Source organism: Heterodontus francisci, chromosome 13 (assembly GCF_036365525.1).
Source record: "Heterodontus francisci isolate sHetFra1 chromosome 13, sHetFra1.hap1, whole genome shotgun sequence".
In the NCBI taxonomy this organism is placed as follows: Eukaryota; Metazoa; Chordata; class Chondrichthyes; order Heterodontiformes; family Heterodontidae; genus Heterodontus; species Heterodontus francisci.
The window spans coordinates 26,360,656-26,383,576 of record NC_090383.1 but is presented as its reverse complement, the minus strand read 5'-3'; the positions used below and the strand labels follow the sequence as shown (position 1 = coordinate 26,383,576).

The following is a 22,921-nucleotide window of genomic DNA, read 5'->3' as shown; positions in this document are numbered from 1 at the left end:
CTACCACCCCTCAGTTGACAAATCAACACTCTTTCAAGTTGCTCATCACTTGGAGGAAGCTCTGAGAGAAGCTAGAGCACAGAACACACTCTGGGTGGGAACTTCAATGTCCTCCAAGTGGCTAGGTAGTACCACCACTGGCCAAATGGTCTGAGTCCTGAAGAACGCAACAGGTCTCCATCAGGTGGTGGGCAAAATAACATAAACAAGTAACAAACTTAATCTCATCCTCACCAGCCTATCTGTAACAGTCATGACTGTCCACGATAGGAATGTTTCAAGTGCCCACCACATAGTCCTTGTGAAGGCAAAGTCTTGTCTCCACTGTGAGGACATCCTCTATTGTGTTTTTTTTAATTCATTCACGGGATGTGGGCGTCACTGGCCAGGCCAGCATTTATTGCCCATCCCTAATTGCCCTTGAGAAGGTGGTGGTGAGCTGCCTTCTTGAACCGCTGCAGTCCATGTGGGGTAGGTACACCTACAGTGCTGTTGGGAAGGGAGTTCCAGGATTTTGACCCAGCGACAGTGAAGGAACGGCGATATAGTTCCAAGTCAGGGTGGTGTGTGACTTGGAGGGGAACTTGCAGGTGGTGGTGTTCCCATGTATTTGCTGCCCTTGTCCTTCTAGTTGGTAGAGGTCGCTGGTTTGGAAGGTGCTGTCGAAGGAGCCTTGGTGCATTGCTGCAGTGCATCTTGTAGATGGTACACACTGCTGCCACTGTGCGTCGGTGGTGGAGGGAGTGAATGTTTGTAGATGGGTGCCAATCAAGTGGGCCGCTTTGTCCTGGATGGTGTCGAGCTTCTTGAGTGTAGTTGGAGCTGCACCCATCCAGGCAAGTGGAGAGTATTCCATCACACTCCTGACTTGTGCCTTGTAGACTGTGGACAGGCTTTGGGGAGTTAGGAGGTGAGTTACTCGCCTCAGGATTCCTAGCCTCTGACCTGCTCTTGTCGCCACGGTATTTACATGGCTACTCCAGTTCAGTTTTCGGTCAATAGTAGCCCCGAGGATGTTGATAGTGGGGGATTCAGCGATGGTAATGCCGTTGAATGTCAAGGGGAGATGGTTAGATTCTCTTTTGTTGGAGATGGTCATTGCCTGGCACTTGTGTGGCACGAATGTTACTTGCCACTTATCAGCCCAAGCCTGGATATTGTCCAGGTCTTGCTGCATTTCTGCACAGACTGCTTCAGTATCTGAGGAACAAAAACAAGAAATGCTGGATTCACTCAGCAGGTCTGGCAGCATCTGTGGAAAGAGAAGCAGAGTTAACGTTTCGGGTCAGTGAGTTCCGAAGAAGGGTCACTGACCCGAAACTTTAACTCTGCTTCTCTTTCCACAGATGCTGCCAGACCTGCTGACTGATTCCAGCATTTCTTGTTTTTGTTTCAGATTTCCAGCATCCGCAGTATTTTGCTTTTATTTCAGTATCTGAGGAGTTGCGAATGGTGCTGAACATTGTGCAATCATCAGCAAACATCTCCACTTCTGACCTTATGGTTGAAGGAAGGTCATTGAAGAAGCAGCTGAAGATGGTTGGGCCTAGGACACTACCTTGAGGTACTCCTGCAGTGATGTCCTGGAGCTCAGATGATTGACCTCCAACAACCACAACCATCTTCCTTTGCGCTAGGTATGACTCCAGCCAGCGGAGGGTTTTCCCCCTTATTCCCATTGACCTCAGTTTTGCTCGGGCTCCTTGATGCCATACTCGGTCAAATGCTGCCTTGATGTCAAGGGCAGTCACTCTCACCTCACCTCTTGAGTTCAGCTCTTTTGTCCATGTTTGAACCAAGGCTGTAATGAGGTCAGGAGCTGAGCGGCCCTGGCGGAACCCAAACTGAGCATCACTGAGCAGGTTGTTGCTAAGCAAGTGCCGCTTGATGGCACTGTTGACACCTTCCATCACTTTACTGATGATTGAGAGTAGACTGATGGGGCGGTAGTTGGCCGGGTTGGATTTGTCCTGCTTTTTGTGTACAGGACATACCTGGGCAATTTTCCACATTGCAGGGTAGATGCCAGTGCTGTAGCTGTACTGGAAGAACTTGGCTGGGGGTGCGGCAAGTTCTGGAGCACAGGTCTTCAGTACTATTGCCGGAATATTGTCAGGGCCCATAGCCTTTGCAGTATCCGGTGCCTTCATTCGTTTCTTGATATCACGTGGAGTGAATCGAATTGGCTGAAGTTTGGCATCTGTGATGCTGGGGACTTCAGGAGGAGGCCAAGATGGATCATCAACTCGGCACTTCTGGCTGAAGATTGTTGCAAATGCTTCTGCCTTATCTTTCGCACTGATGTGCTGGGCTCCCCCATCATTGAGGATGGGGATATTTGTGGAGCCACCTCCTCCAGTTAGTTGTTTAATTGTCCACCACCATTCACGGCTGGATGTGACAGGACTGCAGAGCTTAGATCTGATCCGTTGGTTATGGGATCACTTAGCTCTGTCTATAGCATGCTGCTTACGCAGTTTGGCATGCAAGTAGTCCTGGGTTGTAGCTTCACCAGGTTGACACCTCATTTTGAGGTATGCCTGATGCTGCTCCTGGCATGCCCTTCTGCACTCTTCATTGAACTAGGGTTGGTCTCCTGGCTTGATGGTAATGGTAGAGTGGGGGATATGCCGGGCCATGAGGTTACAGATTGTGGTTGAGTACAATTCTGCTGCTGCTGATGGCCCACAGCGCCTCATGGATGCCCAGTTTTGCATTGCTCGATCCGTTCGAAATCTATCCCATTCAGCACGGTGATAGTGCCACACAACACGATGGGCGGTATCCTCAATGTGAAGGCGGGACTTCGTCTCCACAAGGACTGTGCGGTGGTCACTCCTACCAGTACTGTCATGGACAGATGCATCCGCGGCAGGCAGATTGGTGAGGATGAGGTTGAGTATGTTCTTCCCTCATGTTGGTTCCCCCACCACCTGCCGCAGACCCAGTCTAGCAGCTATGTCCTTTAGGACTCGGCCAGCTCGGTCAGTAGTGGTGCTACCGAGCCACTCATGGTGATGGACATTGAAGTCCCCCACCCAGAGTACATTTAGTGCCCTTGCCACCCTCAGTGCTTCCTCCAAGTGGTGTTCAACCTGGAGGAGTACTGAGTCATCAGCTGAGGGAGGGCAGTAGGTGGTAATCAGTAGGAGGTTACCTTGCCCATATTTAACCTGATGCCATGAGACTTCATGAGGTCCAGAGTCGATGTTGAGGACTCCCAGGGCAACTCCCTCCCTACTGTATACCACTGTGCCACCACCTCTGGTGGGTCTGTCTTGCCGGTGGGACAGGACGTACCCTGGGATGGTGATGGCAGTGTCTGGGACATTGTCTGTAAGGTATGATTCCGTGAGTATGACTATGTCAGGCTGTTGCTTGACTAGTCTGTGGGACAGCTCTCCCAACTTTGGCACAAGCCCCCAGATGTTAGTAAGGAGGACTTTGCAGGGTTGACAGGGCTGGGTTTGCCGTTGTCGTTTCCGGTGCCTAGGTCGATGCCGGGTGGTCCGTCCGGTTTCATTCCTTTTTATAGACTTCATAGCGGTTAGGTACAACTGAGTGGCTTGCTAGGCCATTTCAGAGGGCATGTAAGAGTTAACCACATTGCTGTGGGTCTGGAGTCACATGTAGGTCAGACCAGGTAAGGACAGCAGATTTCCTTCCCTAAAGGACATTAGTGAACCAAATGGGTTTTTACAACAATCGACAATGGTTTCATGGCCATCATTAGACCAGTTTTTAATTCCAGATTTATATTAAGTTCAAATTCCACCTTCTGCTGTGGTGGGATTCGAACCCATGTCCCCAGAGGAATACCCTGGGTCTCTGGGTTACTAGTCCAGTGATAATACCACTACGCCACCGCCTACCCTAATATGGCACGACCATCGTGCTAATTGGAACAAACAGAAGGCAGAACTTACAGCCCATGACTGGGCATAGATGATGTGCAATGAACCATCAACAGCAGAAGAACTGCATACGACCACAATATGCAGCCTTGTAGACCAGCACATCTCTCACTCCTGAGTCCACCTTCAACCCTAGATACCAATTCCAGTTTGATGCAGAGTGTAGGAGGTCATATCAGGAACGAAACTAGTTATACTATAGAATGTGTTTCAGAACCTAGTAAAGCTACCACACAGGGTAGCACAACAAAGGCTGCAGGTTAAAGGCAGAGTTAACTGGTTCGACAATCAACAAATGACAGAAAAGTTCCACAGCCCAACACATCCAGTCAGATATGGTGATGGACAATCAGACAACCAGCAGAAGGCTCCATGAACATCCTAAACCTCAACAATGCACATGAGTGCAAGAGATAATAGCCAATGGAAACATAAATTGGGCAGAATGTAGAAGGGAGCATCTGATGATTCATTGTGCACGAGTAAGAAGAAGAAAATACTCTTTAAATTGGTGGAGCAGCAACCTGCTGACCAGGTGGTCAGCTCAAAAGCTTCTTCAGCCACTGAGCTCAGGGCTTTGGACTTCAAGTGGCCTGCCAACACATGCAGTTTGGTAGATCAGCATCAGCAGCTAATTCAGTTATTTCAGAGTATGCCAAGCAACCTGCACTGCTGCTTGGCTCTGACCGAAATGCAAGCTACCAAGAACAACTTAGCCATTTGCAAACCATTTCAATGAGTTCAACCAGAGCAAGCCTGAGGGAAGACAGTGCCAGAGACCAACAAGGAAAAGCAGCAGCAGGGTGTCAACGAGAGGGAAGAAAGTGACCCTGAGGGAAAACAGTGCGACAGTTCAATAGGTAAAAGCAGCGGCAGAGAATCAGGGAGAGTGTTCTGCAGAAGCTCAAAGTTAGAGTGCAATCTGAATGCAGAACACAGAGAAAGAAATTCCAAAGTACTCCCACAGGTGGATAAGGTAGTCAAGAAGGCATACGGCATGCTTGCCTTCATCGGTCAGGGCATAGAGTATAAAAATTGGCAAGTCATGTTGCAGCTGTACAGAACCTTAGTTAGGCCACCCTTAGAATATTGCGTGCAATTCTGGTCGCCACACTATCAGAAGGACGTGGAGGCTTTGGAGAGGGTACAGAGGAGGTTTACCAGGATGTTGCCTGGTCTGGAAGGCATTAGCTATGAGGAGAGGTTGGAAAAACTCGGATTGTTTTCACTGGAACGATGGAGGTGGAGGGGCGACATGATAGAGGTTTACAAAGTTATGAGCGGCATGGACAGAGTGGATAGTCAGAAGCTTTTTCCCAGGGTGGAAGAGTCAGTTACTAGGGGACATAGGTTTAAGGTGCGAGGGGCAACGTTTAGAGGGGATGTGCGAGGCAAATCTTTTACACAGAGGGTGGTGAGTGCCTGGAACCTGCTGCCAGGGGAGGTGGTGGAAGCAGATACGATAGTGACGTTTAAGAGACATCTTGACAAATACATGAATATGAAAGGAATTGAGGGATATGGGCCCCGGAAGTGCAGAAGGTGTTAGTTTAGGCAGGCATCAAGATCGGCGCAGGCTTGGAGGGCCGAAGGGCCTGTTCCTGTGCTGTACTGTTCTTTGTTCTTTGCTGCAGCAGGAGCAGATCGGAGGGTAACAATCTTTCAGAGGTGAGTGTATTCTTTTACAGATTAAATCAGGGACAAAACTTAAGTTTATTTCTAGTAAGTTTAGATAGTAGTCTAATAAAACGAGGGGTTTACATTTTTTTCCAGTCTTTCAGCGCTTAGTGCAAATTAGTGTTTAGGAAAAGCAAAAACTTACCACAAGCTAAAAACTAGATGTAAACAATATAAATAATGTAGACTACGATATGGGAGAGCAGGTTGTGTGTCTGGACTGCAGTATGTGGGAGTTTGTGGCAGCCAAACTGTCCCAGGTGGGCACATCTGCAGTAGATGTCTCCATCTTGAATCTCTCTGGTTCAGAGTCATTGAGCTGGACTGTAAGTTGGAGACACTCCAACACATAAGGGAAGGGGAAGAGTATCCAGAGTGCAGTCACGTTTCGTGGAGAGGTACAGGTTTGGAATGTGATTGATGTGACCAATAGTGTACAGAGTAAGGGGAACCCGGGGAGATAGAGACTGAGGAACCACAGTAGCTGATCCTATCCAACAGGTACAATGTACTTGCTACCTGTGAGAGTAAGGATAAAGACTGTCAGAAGGACAGCCAGCATGCAGACCATGGCATCTTGGAGCAGAAAGCTGTCCAAAGAAAGAATGGGGAGGAGCGGAAGAATAATGTAGTAGTTGTAGGGGATTCAATAATGAAAGGATATTGGAGTAGGAGGGGGAGGATCCAGTCATTGTGATCCATGTTGGGACCAACAGCATACAGAACAGCAGGCAAGAGATCCTGTTTAAAGAGTACGAGGAACTAGGAGCTAGATTAAAGAACAGGACGTCAAGGGTTATAATCTTGTGCAAATTGGCAAAGAGATAAGCACATTAAGGAGGTGAACCTTTGTTTGAAGGAGTGCGGTGGGAAAGAGGGGCTTTGTTACATGGGACACCGTTACCAATATTGGGACAGGAAGGAACTGTACCATTGGGACGTGCTCTACCTGAACCGGGCTGGGACCAGGATCGGGCAGAAAGGATAAATATCGCAGTCAGAAGGACAGCTAAAGAGGTAAGAGACAACGCAAAACTAAAACAAAAAGCTTACAGCAAAGGCTGACAAAACAGATAGTAAGGGCTAAAAAAAAGTATGAAAATAAACTTGCAAGGAACATCAAAAACAGCACACATTTTTTTACAATTATGTTAGGAAAAGAGGACAGTCAGGAGCCATGTGGGGCCTTGAAAACAAATAACGGGGATATTGTCAATGAAAATAGGAAATGGTGGACACAATGAATAAGTCCTTTGCAACAGTATCTATAGCAGAGGAAAAGGTTAGCATGCCAGAAATCCCAAGGAAGCTAATATTGAACCAAGAGTAGGCACTCTCAAAAATTAACATAAGCAAAATGACAGTAATGAAGAAAATAATTGTTGTGGGTTTTAAGAAGGGACCACCTTAAGAGAAGATCACGTTAAGACCTGTAAGCAAAGGTGACTGGGGGACATGATGTTGTGTCATACATAACCAGTTAGTTGTGGGTGGAGCCCAACAGAGTGAGACACATGTAGGTATGCTCGTGCAGTAACTGTCTCAAAATAAGGGGCGTGCCATTTAGGACTGAGACGAGGAGGAATTTCTTCACTCAGAGGGTGGTGAATCTTTGGAATTCTCTGCCCCAGAGGACTGTGGAGGCTCAGTCGTTGAGTATGTTCAAGTTTGAGATCGATAGATTTCTACATATTAAAAACATCAAGGGTCACAGGGATAATGGAGGAAATTGGTGTTGAAGTAGAAGATCAGCCATGCTCTCATTGAATGGCAGAGCAGGTTTGAAGGGCAGAATGGCCTATTCCTGCTTCGATTTCTTATGTTATATTCTTATGGTAACTGTTTGTATATATATGTTATAGTTAAGTTGTAATAAAACCCACGTTTTCTTTGGATATCACTTGTAGTCCTGTGAATCTTGCAATAGTTCACATACCAAAGGGACAAGTAATACTACAATAATGACACCAAAGAGTGTCAAGTCCCCAAGTTGAGATGGTTTCCATCCGAGGGTTTAAAAGGAAGTAGATGAGAACATTGCCAATGCCCTAACTATAATCTTTCAAAGTTATCTCAATTTGGGAACAGTTCCTTTAGATTGGAAAATTGCACATGTCACTCTGCTATTTAAGAAAGGTAACAAGAGGGAAACCAGGGAATTATAGATCAGTTATCCAGTATTTGCTGTGGGTAAATTGCTGGAGTCTAAATTAAAGATAGGGTGACTGAACACCTTGAAAATTTTCAGCTGATCAAGGGAAGCAAGCACAGATTTGTAAAGGATAGGTCATGCCCAACGAACCCCAATTGAGTTTTTGAACAGGTGATGAAAGTAGCAGATAGGGGAATGTCCATACATGTTATGTATGTGGACTTCCAGAAAGTGTCGATAATGGCCCTCATAAGAGATTATTAGCTAAAGTTGAAGTTCATAGAATTGAAGGCAAATTATTGACCCAGTTAGGAAATTGGCCGAGTGGCAGCAGACAGAGAGTAGGGATAATGAGTAGATACTCTAATTGGCAGGATGTGATTAGTGGTTTCCCACAAGGATCTGTGTTGGCGACTCAACTATTCACCGTATTTAATAACAACTAAGATGATGGAATAGAAAGCCACATAGACACAAAACGTAAAGCAGAGAATCAGAGCAGCACAAAAGGCAAGGTCAGGCTGTAAGTCTGAACTGAATGGGAGGAAAATAAAATCGCAAAGTGAGGTCACAGCACAAGGCGTCATGTGGGGTGAGTATACTGGGAAACTTTTTATTTAATTTAAATTTAATTAATTCAATTTAATTAAATTAATCAACTATAAAGCAAAACTAGATCAACTAGTTAGAATAAGAATAAAAAACAATTTGATAATTTATCATATAATTACAATCAGTGTTCAATAAATTAATCAGATCTAGGCGATAAAGTTAAAATTAAATAACAAAGGACAGTAACATTACAGAGTTCCGAATTTTGCAGTAAATTAAAATCTGAGATAATAAGAGTTAAATAAAAACATTTAAGTTAGCCTCCCTATAAAATAAAGTGATGTTAGCACAAGGGATGCAGCTAATTGGTGAGTAGCTGGTGAGTCATTATTTACTTAAGGCTTAAGTTTATTTCTGTTAAGTCAGTTAATAGTCTATTAAATAGAGATATGGCAGGGCACCTCATTCTCATGGAGTGCATATCCTGTGCCCTGTGGGAACTCCAGGATGCTTCTCATGTCCTGGACAATTACTTGTGCAGGAAGTGTCATCAGCTGGAGGAACTCGAGCTCTGGGGTTCGGAGCTTGAGCAGCAACTGGCATCACTGCGGTACATACTTCAGGATGAGAGTTTAGTGGATAGCACATCTCTGGATGCGGTCATCCCGCAGCTTAAGGATGTTCAGGCAGAGAGGGAATGGGTGACCGGCTGAAAGTCAAGGAGGACCAGGTAGGTAGTGCAGGAGTCCCATGAGTGCATGTTGCTCCCCAACCAGTATTCAGTTCCAAATACCGGTGAAAGTGATGATTCTTCGGGGAATGCAGCCAGAATCAAGTCCACAGCAACATGGCTGGGTCAGCCAAATGGGTGAGGGGAGATAGTTGGGAGGCCAGGAGGAAGATTCTATAGCCACAGACATGAATATAGGACAGTATATTGCCTCCCTGATGCCAGGGTCAATGGTGCCGAACACTCTGAGGGGGAAGGTGAACAGACAACGGTCAAAGAACAAAGAACAGTGCAGCACAGGAACAGGCCATTCGGCCCTTCAGGTCTGCACCGATCTTGATGCCTGCCTAAACTAAAACCTTCTGCACTTCCGGGGACCGTATCCCTCTATTCACATCCTATTTATGTATTTGTCAAGATGCCTCTTAAACGTCGCTATCGTACCTGCTTCCACCACCTCCCCCGGCAGCAAGTTCCAGGCACTCACCACCCTCTATGTAAAGAACTTGCCTCGCACATCCCCTCTAAACTTTGCCCCTCTCACCTTAAACCTATGTCCCCTAGTAACTGACTCTTCCACCCTGGGGAAAAAGCTTCTGACTATCCACTCTGTCCATGCCGCTCATAACTTTGTAAATCTCTATCATATCGCCCCTCCACCTCCGTGGAGGTCGTGGTTCATGTCAGTACCAATGACATAGGGAGAAAGAGGGATGAGGTCCTGTAGGAAGATTTTAGGGAGCTAGGAAGGAGACTAGAAAGCAGGGCCTCAAAAGTAATAATCGTGCTAATGAATGTAAAATTAGGAGAATAGAGCAGATGAATGCATGGCTGGAGAGATGTGCATGAGGGAGGGCTTTAGATTCCTGGTACTTCGGTGCTGATTCTGCTGGAGGTGGGACCAGTACAGACCAGACAGGTTGCACCTCCACAGAGCCAGGACAAATCATAAGCATCTTGTTGTGCAGACCATTCCCATTTTACATCTTTCTTCAATAACTCATGCAATGGAGCTAACACTAATGCAAGCTCAGGCAGAAATCACAAGTAGTATTGGACATGATTCGAAAGGATCTAAGGTCAGACATCTTTTGGCTTTGCGGCATTGACTTTAGCCTCTATCTTCTCTTTCACTGGCTGTAGTCCTTTTTCATTGGTTATCAGGCCAAAGTACACCAACACAGATTGCACAAAAGCACACTTGCTCGTTTTCAACTTCATATTGTGATCATTGAGTCTTTTTAACACTTCATCCAACGCTTGAAGATTATCTTCCTCTATTGCGGTCATGATCAACACACCATCCTGAAGCAATGCGGCACTCTGCAAAATCTTATACATTGTAGCTTGAAAGATTTTTGGAGAAGACTTCATACCATAGGGCAGCATCATGTAGGAGTATAACCCCAAGTGTCTCTTTATCGTGAGATGCTGCTGACTCTCTCAATCCACATTGAGCTGTGCATAAGCATAGAACAAATCCAATTTCATGAATAACTTAGATCCCATTAACGCATACAAATTTTGAGAGGTCGGTAGTAGATAATGCTTAGCTTAGTTGATTGTGAATTTGTAGTTCCCGCATAGTCTTACCCGGTTTTATCTGACTTGGGCACTACTACAATTGAGTTTGCCCAATCACTGTGATCAGTTTTCACAAGGACACCATTCCTCTCTAGCTTCTTTAGTTCCTTTTGAACCTGGGTTTTGAGAGCATAAGGAACCGGCCTAGTCTTGTAATATACTTGTTTTGATTCAGATATACATCTTCATTACCGATTATACCTTCATAGTTATCCTCAAAAATGTTCCTGTAACTTTGCAGTAGCTGATGAAGCTTCTTGGTCATCTCAACTTGGAAAACATGCTCCCAATCTAACCTCAGCTTAGGGCGGCACAGTGGCGCAGTGGTTAGCACCGCAGCCTCACAGCTCCAGGGACCCGGGTTCGATTCTGGGTACTGCCTGTGCGGAGTTTGCAAGTTCTCCCTGTGTCTGCGTGGGTTTCCTCCGGGTGCTCCGGTTTCCTCCCACATGCCAAAAGACTTGCAGGTTGATAGGTTAATTGGCCATTATAAATTGTCACTAGTATAGGTAGATGGTAGGGAAATAGATAGAGACAGTTGGGGATGTGACAGGAATATGGGATTAGTGTAGGATTTGTATAAAATGGGTGGTTAATGGTCGGCACAGACTCGGTGGGCCGAAGGGCCTGTTTCAGTGCTGTATCTCTAAAACTAAAAAAAAAACTAAAACTAAAGCCCATCTTTGCCCATTAACATTGGTTTGTTGACATATCTACAACAGTGGGTAACTTGAGGGACTTGCCCTTATATTGGACATTGCAATTCATTTTTTCACACATTCCTGATACCGTACCAGAGTATCTTTTCAACCAAACTGTGCTGTCAGTTAGAGGTATGTCATGAGTTTCTTTGTGTTACCTTAAGCAACACAATGAGGTACGTGGATTCCAGTTCATTGAAGATCTCTAGAAGGTTTACCAGCTAACCTGGTACAGACAATACGGAGCAAACTACATACAGAACCTTTGTCCAGGACGTTGCTGTGCAAAGTGACTATGGCTTCTAGTCACATGACTACATCCTGGTACTTAGTTCATTAGCATACTGAATTCTTAAAGGGACATTACTTTTAAAGCAATCAGACAACAAGATATGTCACTGAATTTGCTCTCATACATGTCTCTACTCATAATGCAGCAATCTGCAGCTGTATCGATGCACATGTTGATGCGCTGTTGATTTACCAACACCTTTGTACAAAGGTCTCTGTGGTTTGAGTGATTGCTAGTGGCATAAATCTTGTACAGCCCTTGCTCCTTTTCACTTAGGCACTCTGGATTCACTTCAAGATTGTGATCTCCATCCTTGTGATATGACATTGCTGCTTTCCATTACCACTGGAATTAGTTCCCTTTCCTGCATTGGCCTTCAATCGGCAAGCAGTTGCAATATGGCCTTTCTTTTGGGAATTAAAGCGTTTATTACTTCTGTACTGACATGCTTGTGCTGTGTGATTGCCTTTACATCGCTAACAAGACAATAAACAGCTATTGCCAGCACTCTTTTGACTAGGTCTGTCCACTTTAGGCTTGGCGAAAGCCTTCTGACAGTGGACAGAAGCTGTACTAGTCACTGGCATAGGATGAAATTGCCTAGCATTCTTTGATGCCAAGTCCATAGAAAGAGCAATTGGATTCTTTCATCCACCAATCAATGCACAAATGTGTCTCATAATGCACAGTCTAAGAATGTGCCAAAGTTGTAATGTGGTGATAAATTCTTCAGTGCCACAATGTACTTACCAACTGTTTCACTACTTTTCTGATTTCTGGTTCCAAATTTGTAGCTTTCCACTACCTCTAGTGACTTAGGGTTGAAATGTTGCTCCAACTTGGTGATGATTGTTTTGAATGGCACATCTTTTGCCTTAATGGGAATAGGAAAATTTGTCATTGTGCCTTAGACTTCCAGGCCAATTTCCATGAGCAAAATTGTTTTCTTGTGCTCAATAATTGCCTTATTCTGAGTCTTGACCTCATCACTTTCACTTTCGAGTTCAAAAATGTTATTATCTCTGAAAAACATGTCCATTCTTTCAATATATGAACTGAATGGTTCACGAGACCCCTCATATGTTCCTTGCCTTCCAATGTATCCCATGGGCTCAGCCATTTTGTCCTGTTTGCAAATTCTCAATTACCCAGTGAGCCTTTTACTGCTGCTTTCCATAACAATGATGCCTAAACCAGTCTAGTCGCTAGTTGAAAATATTCTCTTACCCAAATGAACACTTTGAATCGGATGTGCGCTAGGACCTTGCGGCATTCCAGTTAACCAATGAAACTGCTTGAGGCTCAGGCTTCACACAAACCAGCCAAAATCTCTGCTATCCAAGCAGGTAAGTAATCAGAAGTTGGCTGAACTTCTTCACTGCCGTCCCTGCTGCTGTTTGCTGCTTATATTGACAGACTTTTTTTCTCATCCTCATCACTGTTTTCTGTGATATATTTAGGTGTCACTACCAGACAAGATGGACACTAAGCATGGCCAGTTCAAGGAAGTGTTTATTTATGTTATGATGTCATTACATCATCACCACATTAGCATATTTATTTATTTAGAGATACAGCACTGAAACAGGCCCTTCGGCCCATCGAGTCTGTGCCGACCAACAACCACCCATTTATACTAACCCTACAGTAATCCCATATTCCCTACCACCTATCTACACTAGGGGAAATTTACAATGGCCAATTTACCTAATCAACCTGCAAGTCTTTGGCTGTGGGAGGAAACCGGAGCACCCAGCGAAAACCCACGCGGTCACAGGTTGAACTTGCAAACTCTGCACAGGCAGTACCCAGAATCGAACCCAGGTCGCTGGAGCTGTGAGGCTGCGGTGCTAACAACTGTGCCGCCCCATATATTATGTATATATAATATTTATATAAGGGTAGAACTGACGGGCCTCTGGATTCACAGCCAGTTTTCGCCGGGTGCTCCGGTTTCCTCCCACAGCCAAAGACTTGCAGGTAGATAGGTAAATTGGCCATTGTAAATATATATAAATAACCCTTATATATTGTACAAATATATCAAAATGTGGTGTACATAGACTTCCAAAAGACATTTGATAAAGTACCACATAACAGGTTTGTCAGCAAAGTTAAAACCCATGGCATAAGAGGGACATTAGCAGCATGGATATGAAGTTGGCTGAGTGACAGGAAACAGAGAATAGTGGTGAACAGTTATTTTTCAGACTGGAGGAAGGTATAGAGTGGAGTTCTCCAGAGGTGCGTATTGGGACCACTGCTTTTCTTGATCTATATTAATGACTTAGACTTTGGTCAGGGCACAATTTCAAAATTTGCGACTGACGCAAAACTTGTAAGCATAATGAACTATGAGGAGGAAAGGATAGACTTCAAGAGGACATATACACACTGGTGGAATGGGCAGACAAGTGGCATATTAAATTTAATGCAGAGTAGTGTGAAGTGATACATTTTGGTAGGGAAAGCAAGGAGAGGCAAGACAAAATAAAGGATATAATTCTAAAGGGGTGCAAGAGCAGAGGGACCTGGGGGTATATGTGAACAAATCATTGAAGGTGGCAGGACAGGTTGAGAAAGTGGTTAATGAGGCATACAGGATCCTGAACTTTATAAATAGAGGCAGAGAGTACAAAAGCAGGAAGTTATGATGAACCTTTGTAAAACACTGATTTGTCTTCACTGGAGTATTGTGTCCAATTGTGGGAAGCACAAATACATGAATAAGATGGGAATAGAGGGATACGGACCCCGGAAGTGCAGAAAGTTTTAGTTTAGGCAGGCATCAAGATCGGCGCAGGCTTGGAGGGCCAAATGGCCTGTTCCTGTGCTGTAATGTTCTTTAGGAAGAACACACTTTAGGAAGAATGTGAAGGCATTAGACAGGGTGCAGAAAAGATTTCTGAGATTGATTGCAGGGATAAGTGACTTCAGTTGCGTGGATAGATTGGAGAAGCTGGGGCTGTTCTCCTTAGAGAAGAGATGGTTGAAGAGATTTGTTAGAGTTGTTCAAAATCATGAAGGGTCTAGGCAGAGCAGATAGAGAGAAACTGTTCCCTTTGGTTGAAGGGTCAAGAACCAGAGGACACCAACTTAAGATGAATGGCAAAAGAACCAAAGACAACATGAGGAAAAGCTTTTTCACACAGTGTGTGGTTAGGAAATGGAATACACTGCCTGAGAGTGTGGTGGAGGCAGATTCAATCGTGGCCTTCAAAAGGGAATGGGATAATTATCTGAAGAGAAAAAATTTGCAATGTTATGGGGAAAAGGCGGCAGAGTGAGACTGGGTGAGTTGCTTTTACAGAGAGCTGGTGCCCCAGACCACCTTGCAGAGCCCCCAATACCCCAGACCCCCTTGCAGAGCCCCCATTACCCCAGATACCCTTACACAGCCCCCATTACCCCGACCCCCTCGCAGAGCCCCCAATACCCCAGACCCACTTGCAGACCCCCCCTTACCCCAGACCCACTCTCAGAGGCCCCCATTACCCCAGGCACCCTGGCAGAGCCTCTGGTACCCAGGACCCCCTTGCAGAGCCTCCATTACCCTAGACCTCCTTGCAGAGCCTCTGGTACCCAGGACCGACCACCTTGCAGAGCCTGCAGTAACGCAGTCCCACAATGGTCCCCAAATCCCCCATCCCCCATGCAGCAATGCTCCAGGCTGCCTACCCATCACGTCAATGTGCCCTCTCACCTTTGTGCCACCAGGTTTCAATGGCTGTGAATTCAGAGGCCCGTCAGTTCTACCCGCTGTTCACAGAATTGCTCATTGATCATTAAATCGCTTTTAATGATATTTAAATACAGTTAAATCAGTATTTCAGCAATTTAGAATAGGTTCCCGTTGCGGTGCGGCAACAATGCTGCCATTGTGCTTTCCCAGCACTGACAAAATCCGGAAGTGACGTCACAATGCTGGACGGCTGCATCGTGCTTCTCTACTCCTCCAAGCGAACATTCCCGCCCGCTGGTCACACAAAATCCAGCCCTTCATGTGCAACTCCATGGGCACGTGCTCACCCCCACCCTCATCAAATTAATACATGCTGTGCACAATGGGTGTACAGCAAGTCTCAAGTGTCAACACCCATGGGTGGTGGTTGCTCATAGCCAGTTCACTGGACACTGAACAGCACATTATCAACAGGGAACACCTGTTTACTGACACCATTCAAATGTCACGTATTTGATCTTATCAGAAATACCAAAATTTCACAAATATAATAAACCTGATGTGAATACCAATCTCTGAAACTCTTTGTGGCTTAGTGTGAATACTTGCACAAAATTAATGATTTTATTTTATTTTTGGAAGTTATTTTAATTTAAGTTGCATTTAATCATATAATATAGTTGGTAACTTTCATGATCAAAAAACATATGCTTGATCTTCAAAGACCATATTTCATTGGGCAAATAGCAAACATTTCTTTTACCCCAGCCCAAAATGCTTTCAACTGTCTTTGTTTGTCCAATGCTTTGTTCAAACAGTGATACACCACATTAACATGCCCTATCACGCTAACTCCATAACCTGTCAATTAATATCTAAAGGATATCTGGTAAAAACAAGCAGTAATAATAGAGTACAATACTGATAAGCATCAAGCAAAATTCCAGCTTCAATGTGAAGTGAATTAGCCCTGTAAAGAGATTTGGGTGGTCTTAGTATAGTCTGTATGGGAGTGAAGAGAAATCCCCAATTGCCCTGTGTTAATGTATTTGTTTTACTTCAGTTGACTACTAGCTGGGCAAGTGGGGAAGGAGAATCAGGCGAGTGGGCCTTACGCCTGTTTCTTGCTCAGTGCACAGAGAGCTGCATATTATGTCCAGGCACTGCTTTTTGCCATGCCCTCAATAAACCTCCCACAGCAATTCCACTTCCCGATTGCTGCCATTTCCCAGGTTTTATGCCAGCAATATTCTGAGGTTAAGTGTCCTTTTATAACAGGTGCCACAGTGAAGTTGCTTTCACCATCTTGGAGAGTGAACTCTTTCACTGAGAACTGTTAATTGCAGAAGTTTGTTTGGCTGCTGGCTTGGGTTCTTTTTCTACTTTTCAAATTTCTGACTTCCTTTGTATCTGCCGCAATGGTGGAACAAGTAAAATTGGCATATGCAAGAGGCCAGAATTAGAGGAGTTCAGAGATCTCAAAGGGTTGTACAGAAGAAGGAGATTACAGAGATAGTGAAGGGTGAGGCCATGGAGTGAGTTGTAAACAAGGATGTGAATGTTAAAATTGAGGTATTGCCAGACTGGGAACCAATGTAGGTCAGCAAGCACAGGACTGATGGATGAATGGGATTTGGCTTGAGTTAGGATACAGGCAGCTGAGTTTTAGATTAGCTCAATTTTACAAAGGGTGCAAGATGGGAGGCTGTCTAGGAGAGCATTAAATAGTCAAGTCTAGAGGTAACAAAGGCATGGATGAAGGTTTTAGCAGATGAGCTGAGACAGAGGCAGAGATGGCTGATGTTATGGAGGTGGAAGTAGGTAGTCTTGGTGATTGAGAGAATATAGGTTCAGTGTCTTTGGTCCTCCAAATATTTATTTTGAAGAAATTTCTACTCATCCAATACTGGATGTTGGACGAACAGTGTGACAATTTAGAGAGTGTGGAGGGGTAGAGAGAGGTGGTTGTGATGTAGATATGGGTGTCATCTGTGTATATGTGGAACCTGATGTGTTTTTAGACGATGTTACCAAGGGGCAGATGTAGATGAGAAATAGGAGAGGGCCAAAGTTAGATCCTTGGGGGATGCCAGCAGTAATAGTGCAGGAAGAAAAGCCTTTGCAGGTGATTCTCTGGCTATGGCTGGATAGATAGGAATGGAAACTGAATGCAGTCCCAGAGGATAAGAGGCTTTGGAGGAGGATGGTGTAGTCAACCATGTCAAATTGTGCAGACGGTATGAGAAGATTGATTACTATGGATCAAGTAAATGGGAGGTCTAGCCGCAACAATTGACAGAGAAGGACACTGAGTCTGAAGACATGCCGGCTAAACCCATTTGCAAACAGGAAGTATCTTATGGAGGCACTAATGGACAAAATCTTCGGTTAAGTGCCCTGTGCATAGATACACAAAAAGTGAACCAAAGCAGTAATCCCATATTTGCCTTCTCTCATATGTTATCAAGTATGGATATCAATACATTCCTCCTTTGCTTTCCTAATCTGTCACATCTAAGGGAACACTGACTATACAGCTGAAAAAATGAAATCCATTTATTCTCAACAACACCGTATATTTATATAGTGCCCTTAATGTAATAAAACACCCACTATGCACTCCAACCTTGAGAATTGGCTTGTAGAAGGCTGTTCACAGGAGCATTATAAAACATAATATGACACTGAACCACAAAGAAGATATTAGTTCAGCTGACTGAAAGCCTGATCAAAGAGGTAGGTTTTAAGGAGCGTCGCAAAGGAGAAAAACAAGGTAAATGAAAATAAAGAAACGAAAGGCTTGCATTTATACAGCACTTTTGATGACCACTGGACTGAGGCTGACCAATGTCTGAGGCTAATGGTGCAGTTGGTAGGATATGGTTTTTGAAGATGCATTCACTGACCTTGACCACTCATGTGAGATCATTGAACTTCTTGAAGCACAGCATGCAGGTCCTCGGAGTTTGATTCCTGAATTGATGTCGATGGCTGTCTGCTCCCATTGCCTTCTGGAGAATGACATGGCCCCTTGCAGATACAGGACATCTCTCTTCCTTTCTCCTCCTTGACTAATGCCTCCAGTGCAATGTCCACAAGGCTTGGAGCCCACACTCTGCAATGTTGCTCCATTCGTCAATGTTTCCCAAGTCAAAGCCACTTCCTGCATGATTGTCAGCATTTTCTCCAGCCACAATGCACTTCTCCTTTTAGAGGTGCAGCCTAGCTTTAAGCAGTGTAAGCTAGCCATAAGTGGTTCTACCCACTCACAATATTGGCCAACTGCTGATGTGTCCAACCAATCAACAGCACGGATAGCATTGGCTGGACACTGAAATAATTGAAATGAGCAGACAGCACAAAGTTGGTGCGCTGCCTGCATCACAATCAACGGGCGTAGGTTAATCACACTTCATCATCTCCATGCCCGTTTTAAGGAGCTATTGAATTTAGCCCCTGATCTCCTGATCTGGCCAGGCACCTAAAGCAGTACTTCAAGAGGTTGATAGTACTTTTAAAATTTGTTCTTGGGATGTGAATGATGCTGCATTTATTGCCCATTCCAAATTGTCCTGAGAACAAAGAAAGACATACATTTATATTGCGCCTTTCACTACCACAGGACATCCCAAAGTGCTTTACAGCCAATGGAGTACTCTTGAACTGTTGTCACTGTTATAATGTAAGAAACGTAGCAGACAGTTTGTGCATAGCAAACTCCCACGAACAGTAATAGGATCATTGCCAGATAATCTTTTTTTGTGATATTGATTAAGGGATAGCTTCCCTGCTCTTCTTCAAAATAGTACCATGGGATCTTTGATGTCCACCTGAGAGGGCAAACAGGGCCTTGGTTTAATGCCTCATCTGAAAGATGGTACGTCTGACAGTGCAGCACCCTCTCAGTACTACACTGGACTGTCAGCTTTGATTTTTGTGCCCAAGTCCTGGAATGGGACTTAAACCCACAACCTTCTGGCTCAGAGACAAGAGTGTTACCAACTGAGCCACAGCTGACATAACTTTCTACTGGAACTACTGCAGTCCTGGAGGTGATGATACTTCCACAATGGTGTGAGGTAGGGAATTCCAGGATCTTGACTCAGCAACAATGAAGGAACATCAATTATGTTCATTAATTATCCTGGTTGCCACATGGTTCTCACTATATCTGCATTTAGTTGGTACCCTTCAGCTTTGCAAAGGCTTCAAGACCAGGACAGAAGAGGGTCAAGGGGGAATCTAACAAAGTTGGTCACACGCACGCAACTTGTGTGTTCTCTGCAATGATCGCATTGATTGGAAAATGGATTGTGTTCAGTTTTGCAAGTGCCATCATTGGATGAACATACTGGCTGTGAAGATTCATCAGCAAAATGCCCGGTTGAAGGGACTTGAAGTAGAATTTGGAAGGTGTCATGCTGCATTTCAGAACATAAATTCAGGATTGGAGGACCAAATTGGGGTAATAGTATCCCATGCCTGATTCCCCAATTTGGCAGACAATGGCTTCCAAGTGTTCAGGAAGCCTGACTTGTTCTTTAATTGTTCACAGGATGTGGGTGTCACTAGCAAGACCAGCATTTATTGCCCATCCAAACCACAACACAATAGTTCATAATTCAGTCAGTTTTAACATAATTATGGGAAAGAACAAAGATAGAACAGGAGTTAGAGTTCTCAATTGGGGCAAAGTCAATTTTACTAAACAGAGGAGTGATTTAGTGAAAGTGGACTGGAAACAGCGACTTGAAGGTAAATCAGTGTCAGAGCAGTGGGAGGCTTTCAAAGGAGAGATTCAAGAGGTTCAGAGTAAACATGTTCCCATAAAGAAAAAGGGTGAGACGACCAAATCTAGAGCCCCATGAATGTCAAGAAGCTTACAGGGTAAGATAATGCTGAAAAGGAAAGCTTATGTCCGACACCGAGAACTCAATACGACAGAAAGCTGAGAGGAGTATAGGAAGTAGTTGGGTGAAATCAAAAAGGAAATTAGGAAAGTAAAGACAGGGCATGAAAGAATATTGGCAGGCAAAATCAAGGTGAATCCAAAGATGTTTTATCTATACATTAAAAGTAAGAGGATAACTAAGGAAAGAGTCCTGCTACCTTCAGGGATCTGTCGATAAGGTGGTTAAGAAGGCATATGGAATCCTTTCCTTTATTAGCTGAGGTATAGAATATAGGAGCAGGGAGGTTATGCTGGAACTGTATAACTCATTTGTTAGGCCACAACTTGAGTACTGTGTGCAGTTCTGGTCACCTTATTACAGAAAGGATGTAATTGCACCAGAGAGGGTACAGAGGAGATTTACGAGGATGTTGCCAGCACTGGAAAAATGCAGCTATTAGGAAAGATTGGATAGGCTGGGGTTGTTCTCCTTGGAACAGAGAAGGCTGAGGGGAGATCTGATTGAAATGTACAAAATTTTGAGGGGCCTGGATAGAGTGGAGGTGAAGGGCCTATTCACTTTAGCAGATAGGTCAGTGACTAGGGGCATAGATTTAAAGTGATTGTTAGAAAAATTAGAGGGGAGATGAGGAAAAACGTTTTCACCTAGAGGGTGGTGGGGGTCTGGAACTCACTGCCTGAAAGGGTAGTTGAGGCAGAAACCCTCAACTCATTCAAAAGGAGTTTGGATATGCACCTTAAGTGCCATAACCTGCAGGGCTATGGACCAAATGTTGGAAGGTGGAATTAGAATAAGTGGATCATTTCTCGGCAACACAGACATGATGGGTCCAGTGGCCTTTTTCTATGCCTTAAACTTTCTCTGATTTCTATGAATACTGCGGATGCTGGTAATCTTGAAACAAAAACTGAAAATGTTGGAAATACTCAGCAGATCAGGTAGCATCTCGGGAGAGAAAAACAGAGTTAACATTTCATATCTGTGACCTTTCATCAGACCAAATTTATTTCCCATCCCTAATTTCCCTTGAGAAGGGGATGGTGAGCCCATGTTCTATAGGTACACCCATAGTGCTATTAGGAAAGGAGGTCCAGGATTTTGACCCAGTGACGATGAAGGAACAGTGATATATTTCCACATCAGGGCCATGTGTGGCTTGGAGAGAAGCTTGGAGGTGGTGGTGTTCCCACATATCTGCTGCCCTTTTCCTTCTAGGTGATAGCTGCGCCTTGTGCTGGTCCTGGCATTCTCTCCTATACTCCTCATTGATCCAGGGTTGTTCATCTGGTTCAGTGGTAATGGTAGAGTGAGGGAAATTTCAGAGTGGTCCATCTGGGATTGTGGTTGAATATAATTTTGCTGCTGTTGATGGTCCACATCAGCTCTTGGATGCTCAGTTTTGAGCTGCTAGATCGATTCGGAATTTATCCCATTCAGTGTTGTGATAGTGCCAAGCAATATGAAGGAGGGTGTCTTCCATATGAAGTCGGGACTTTGTCTCCATAAGGACTGTGCAGTAGACACTCCTACCAATATTGTCATGGACACATGCATCTGCAACAGATAGACTGCTGATGCTAAGGTCAAATAGGTTTTTCACTTGTGTTAGTTCCCTCACTGCCTGCTACAAGCCCAGTCTGTCAGCTATGCCCTTCAGGTCTCAGCTAGCTCAGTCAGTAGTGGTGCTACCAAGCTACTCTTGGTAATAGAAATTGAGGTCCCCCACCCAGAGTACATTCTGTGTCCTCAGTGATTGTTCCAAGTACTGGTTCATCAGCTGAGAGAGGGCAGTAGGTGATAGTCAGCAGATGCCTCCCACATTGTGACCTCCAGGCTCAACACTGCCCATAGTATCTTCAAGCCCAAAGAACAGTGGCAGAAGAAGATGGTGCACTTTAGGAACCTTGTAAGATAAGACTACCCAAAAAGACCATGTACCAGATACATGGCCTAAGATTGTATCCCACAAGATATTGACTGACAGTTTATTCCACACTTACTGCTTGGTTATGCACAGCTGTCTCACAACCATACAACCCTTATGGATCCCATGGGTATCCATACCCATACTTCATCAGGCTGCACAGTCAAACTGCAACTTACAATTCAAAGCCTTGCTACACTCACATCTTGCAAAGGTTCATATCTTACATCAAACCATCATTCAAGAGATTAAATTGTTCGAGATGACCACAACTATGCCTCACTTTGTGACCTCCAAGCCAGAGGCTGTATTGGGATATCCAATCAATGTTTACAGCTCATTGATTAAATGCAGATGAGGTCGAGTACCAAATTTGACATGTATCTCATGCACACACAAACCAGCACACGGAGCAATCACTCTGCTGTCGAGCCACCAGTTTCAGTGCCTTGGCACTGATGAGAGCTGGATAATTTGGGTTATGAGGGCCAATTCCGCAATTATCACAGATGGTGGTGTGAATGCTGCTCCTTGTATACCACCAGCACACTGACTGCACCTTGCCAAAGATTGAGAGGTGAGGTTATTTAAATTATTAGAATATATTCCCTCTGCACATTTGCTAAGGCACAGCTAATGCTTTGCAAAGGAGGTGGAGATCAGTGTAACTTGAGAATTATGAGAAAATTTTATATGGATGAAGAAGAACTTGCATTTTATAGTGCCTTTCATGTTCTCAGGCCATCCCAAAGTGATACCGCTATTCACTGTTGCAATGTAGGAAAAACAACAGGCAATTT

General features: G+C 44.5%; 1 protein-coding gene across 2 annotated transcripts in view; it reads right to left on the bottom strand.

The window, feature by feature from the left end:
- The window catches only part of LOC137376296 (cystatin-like), a 38,221-nt gene that overhangs the window by 2,695 nt on the left and 12,605 nt on the right, over positions 1–22,921 (bottom strand). The window contains exon 1 of one of the 2 annotated variants that reach the window (XM_068044563.1): positions 18,191–18,381. The exons of the other annotated variant lie outside the window; for it this stretch is intronic. Coding sequence (XP_067900664.1) covers positions 18,191–18,309 — 119 coding nt within the window. The 5' untranslated portion in view covers positions 18,310–18,381. Of the gene's footprint in view, positions 1–18,190; positions 18,382–22,921 lie in introns of those variants that run through there. 2 annotated transcript variants of the gene reach the window in all.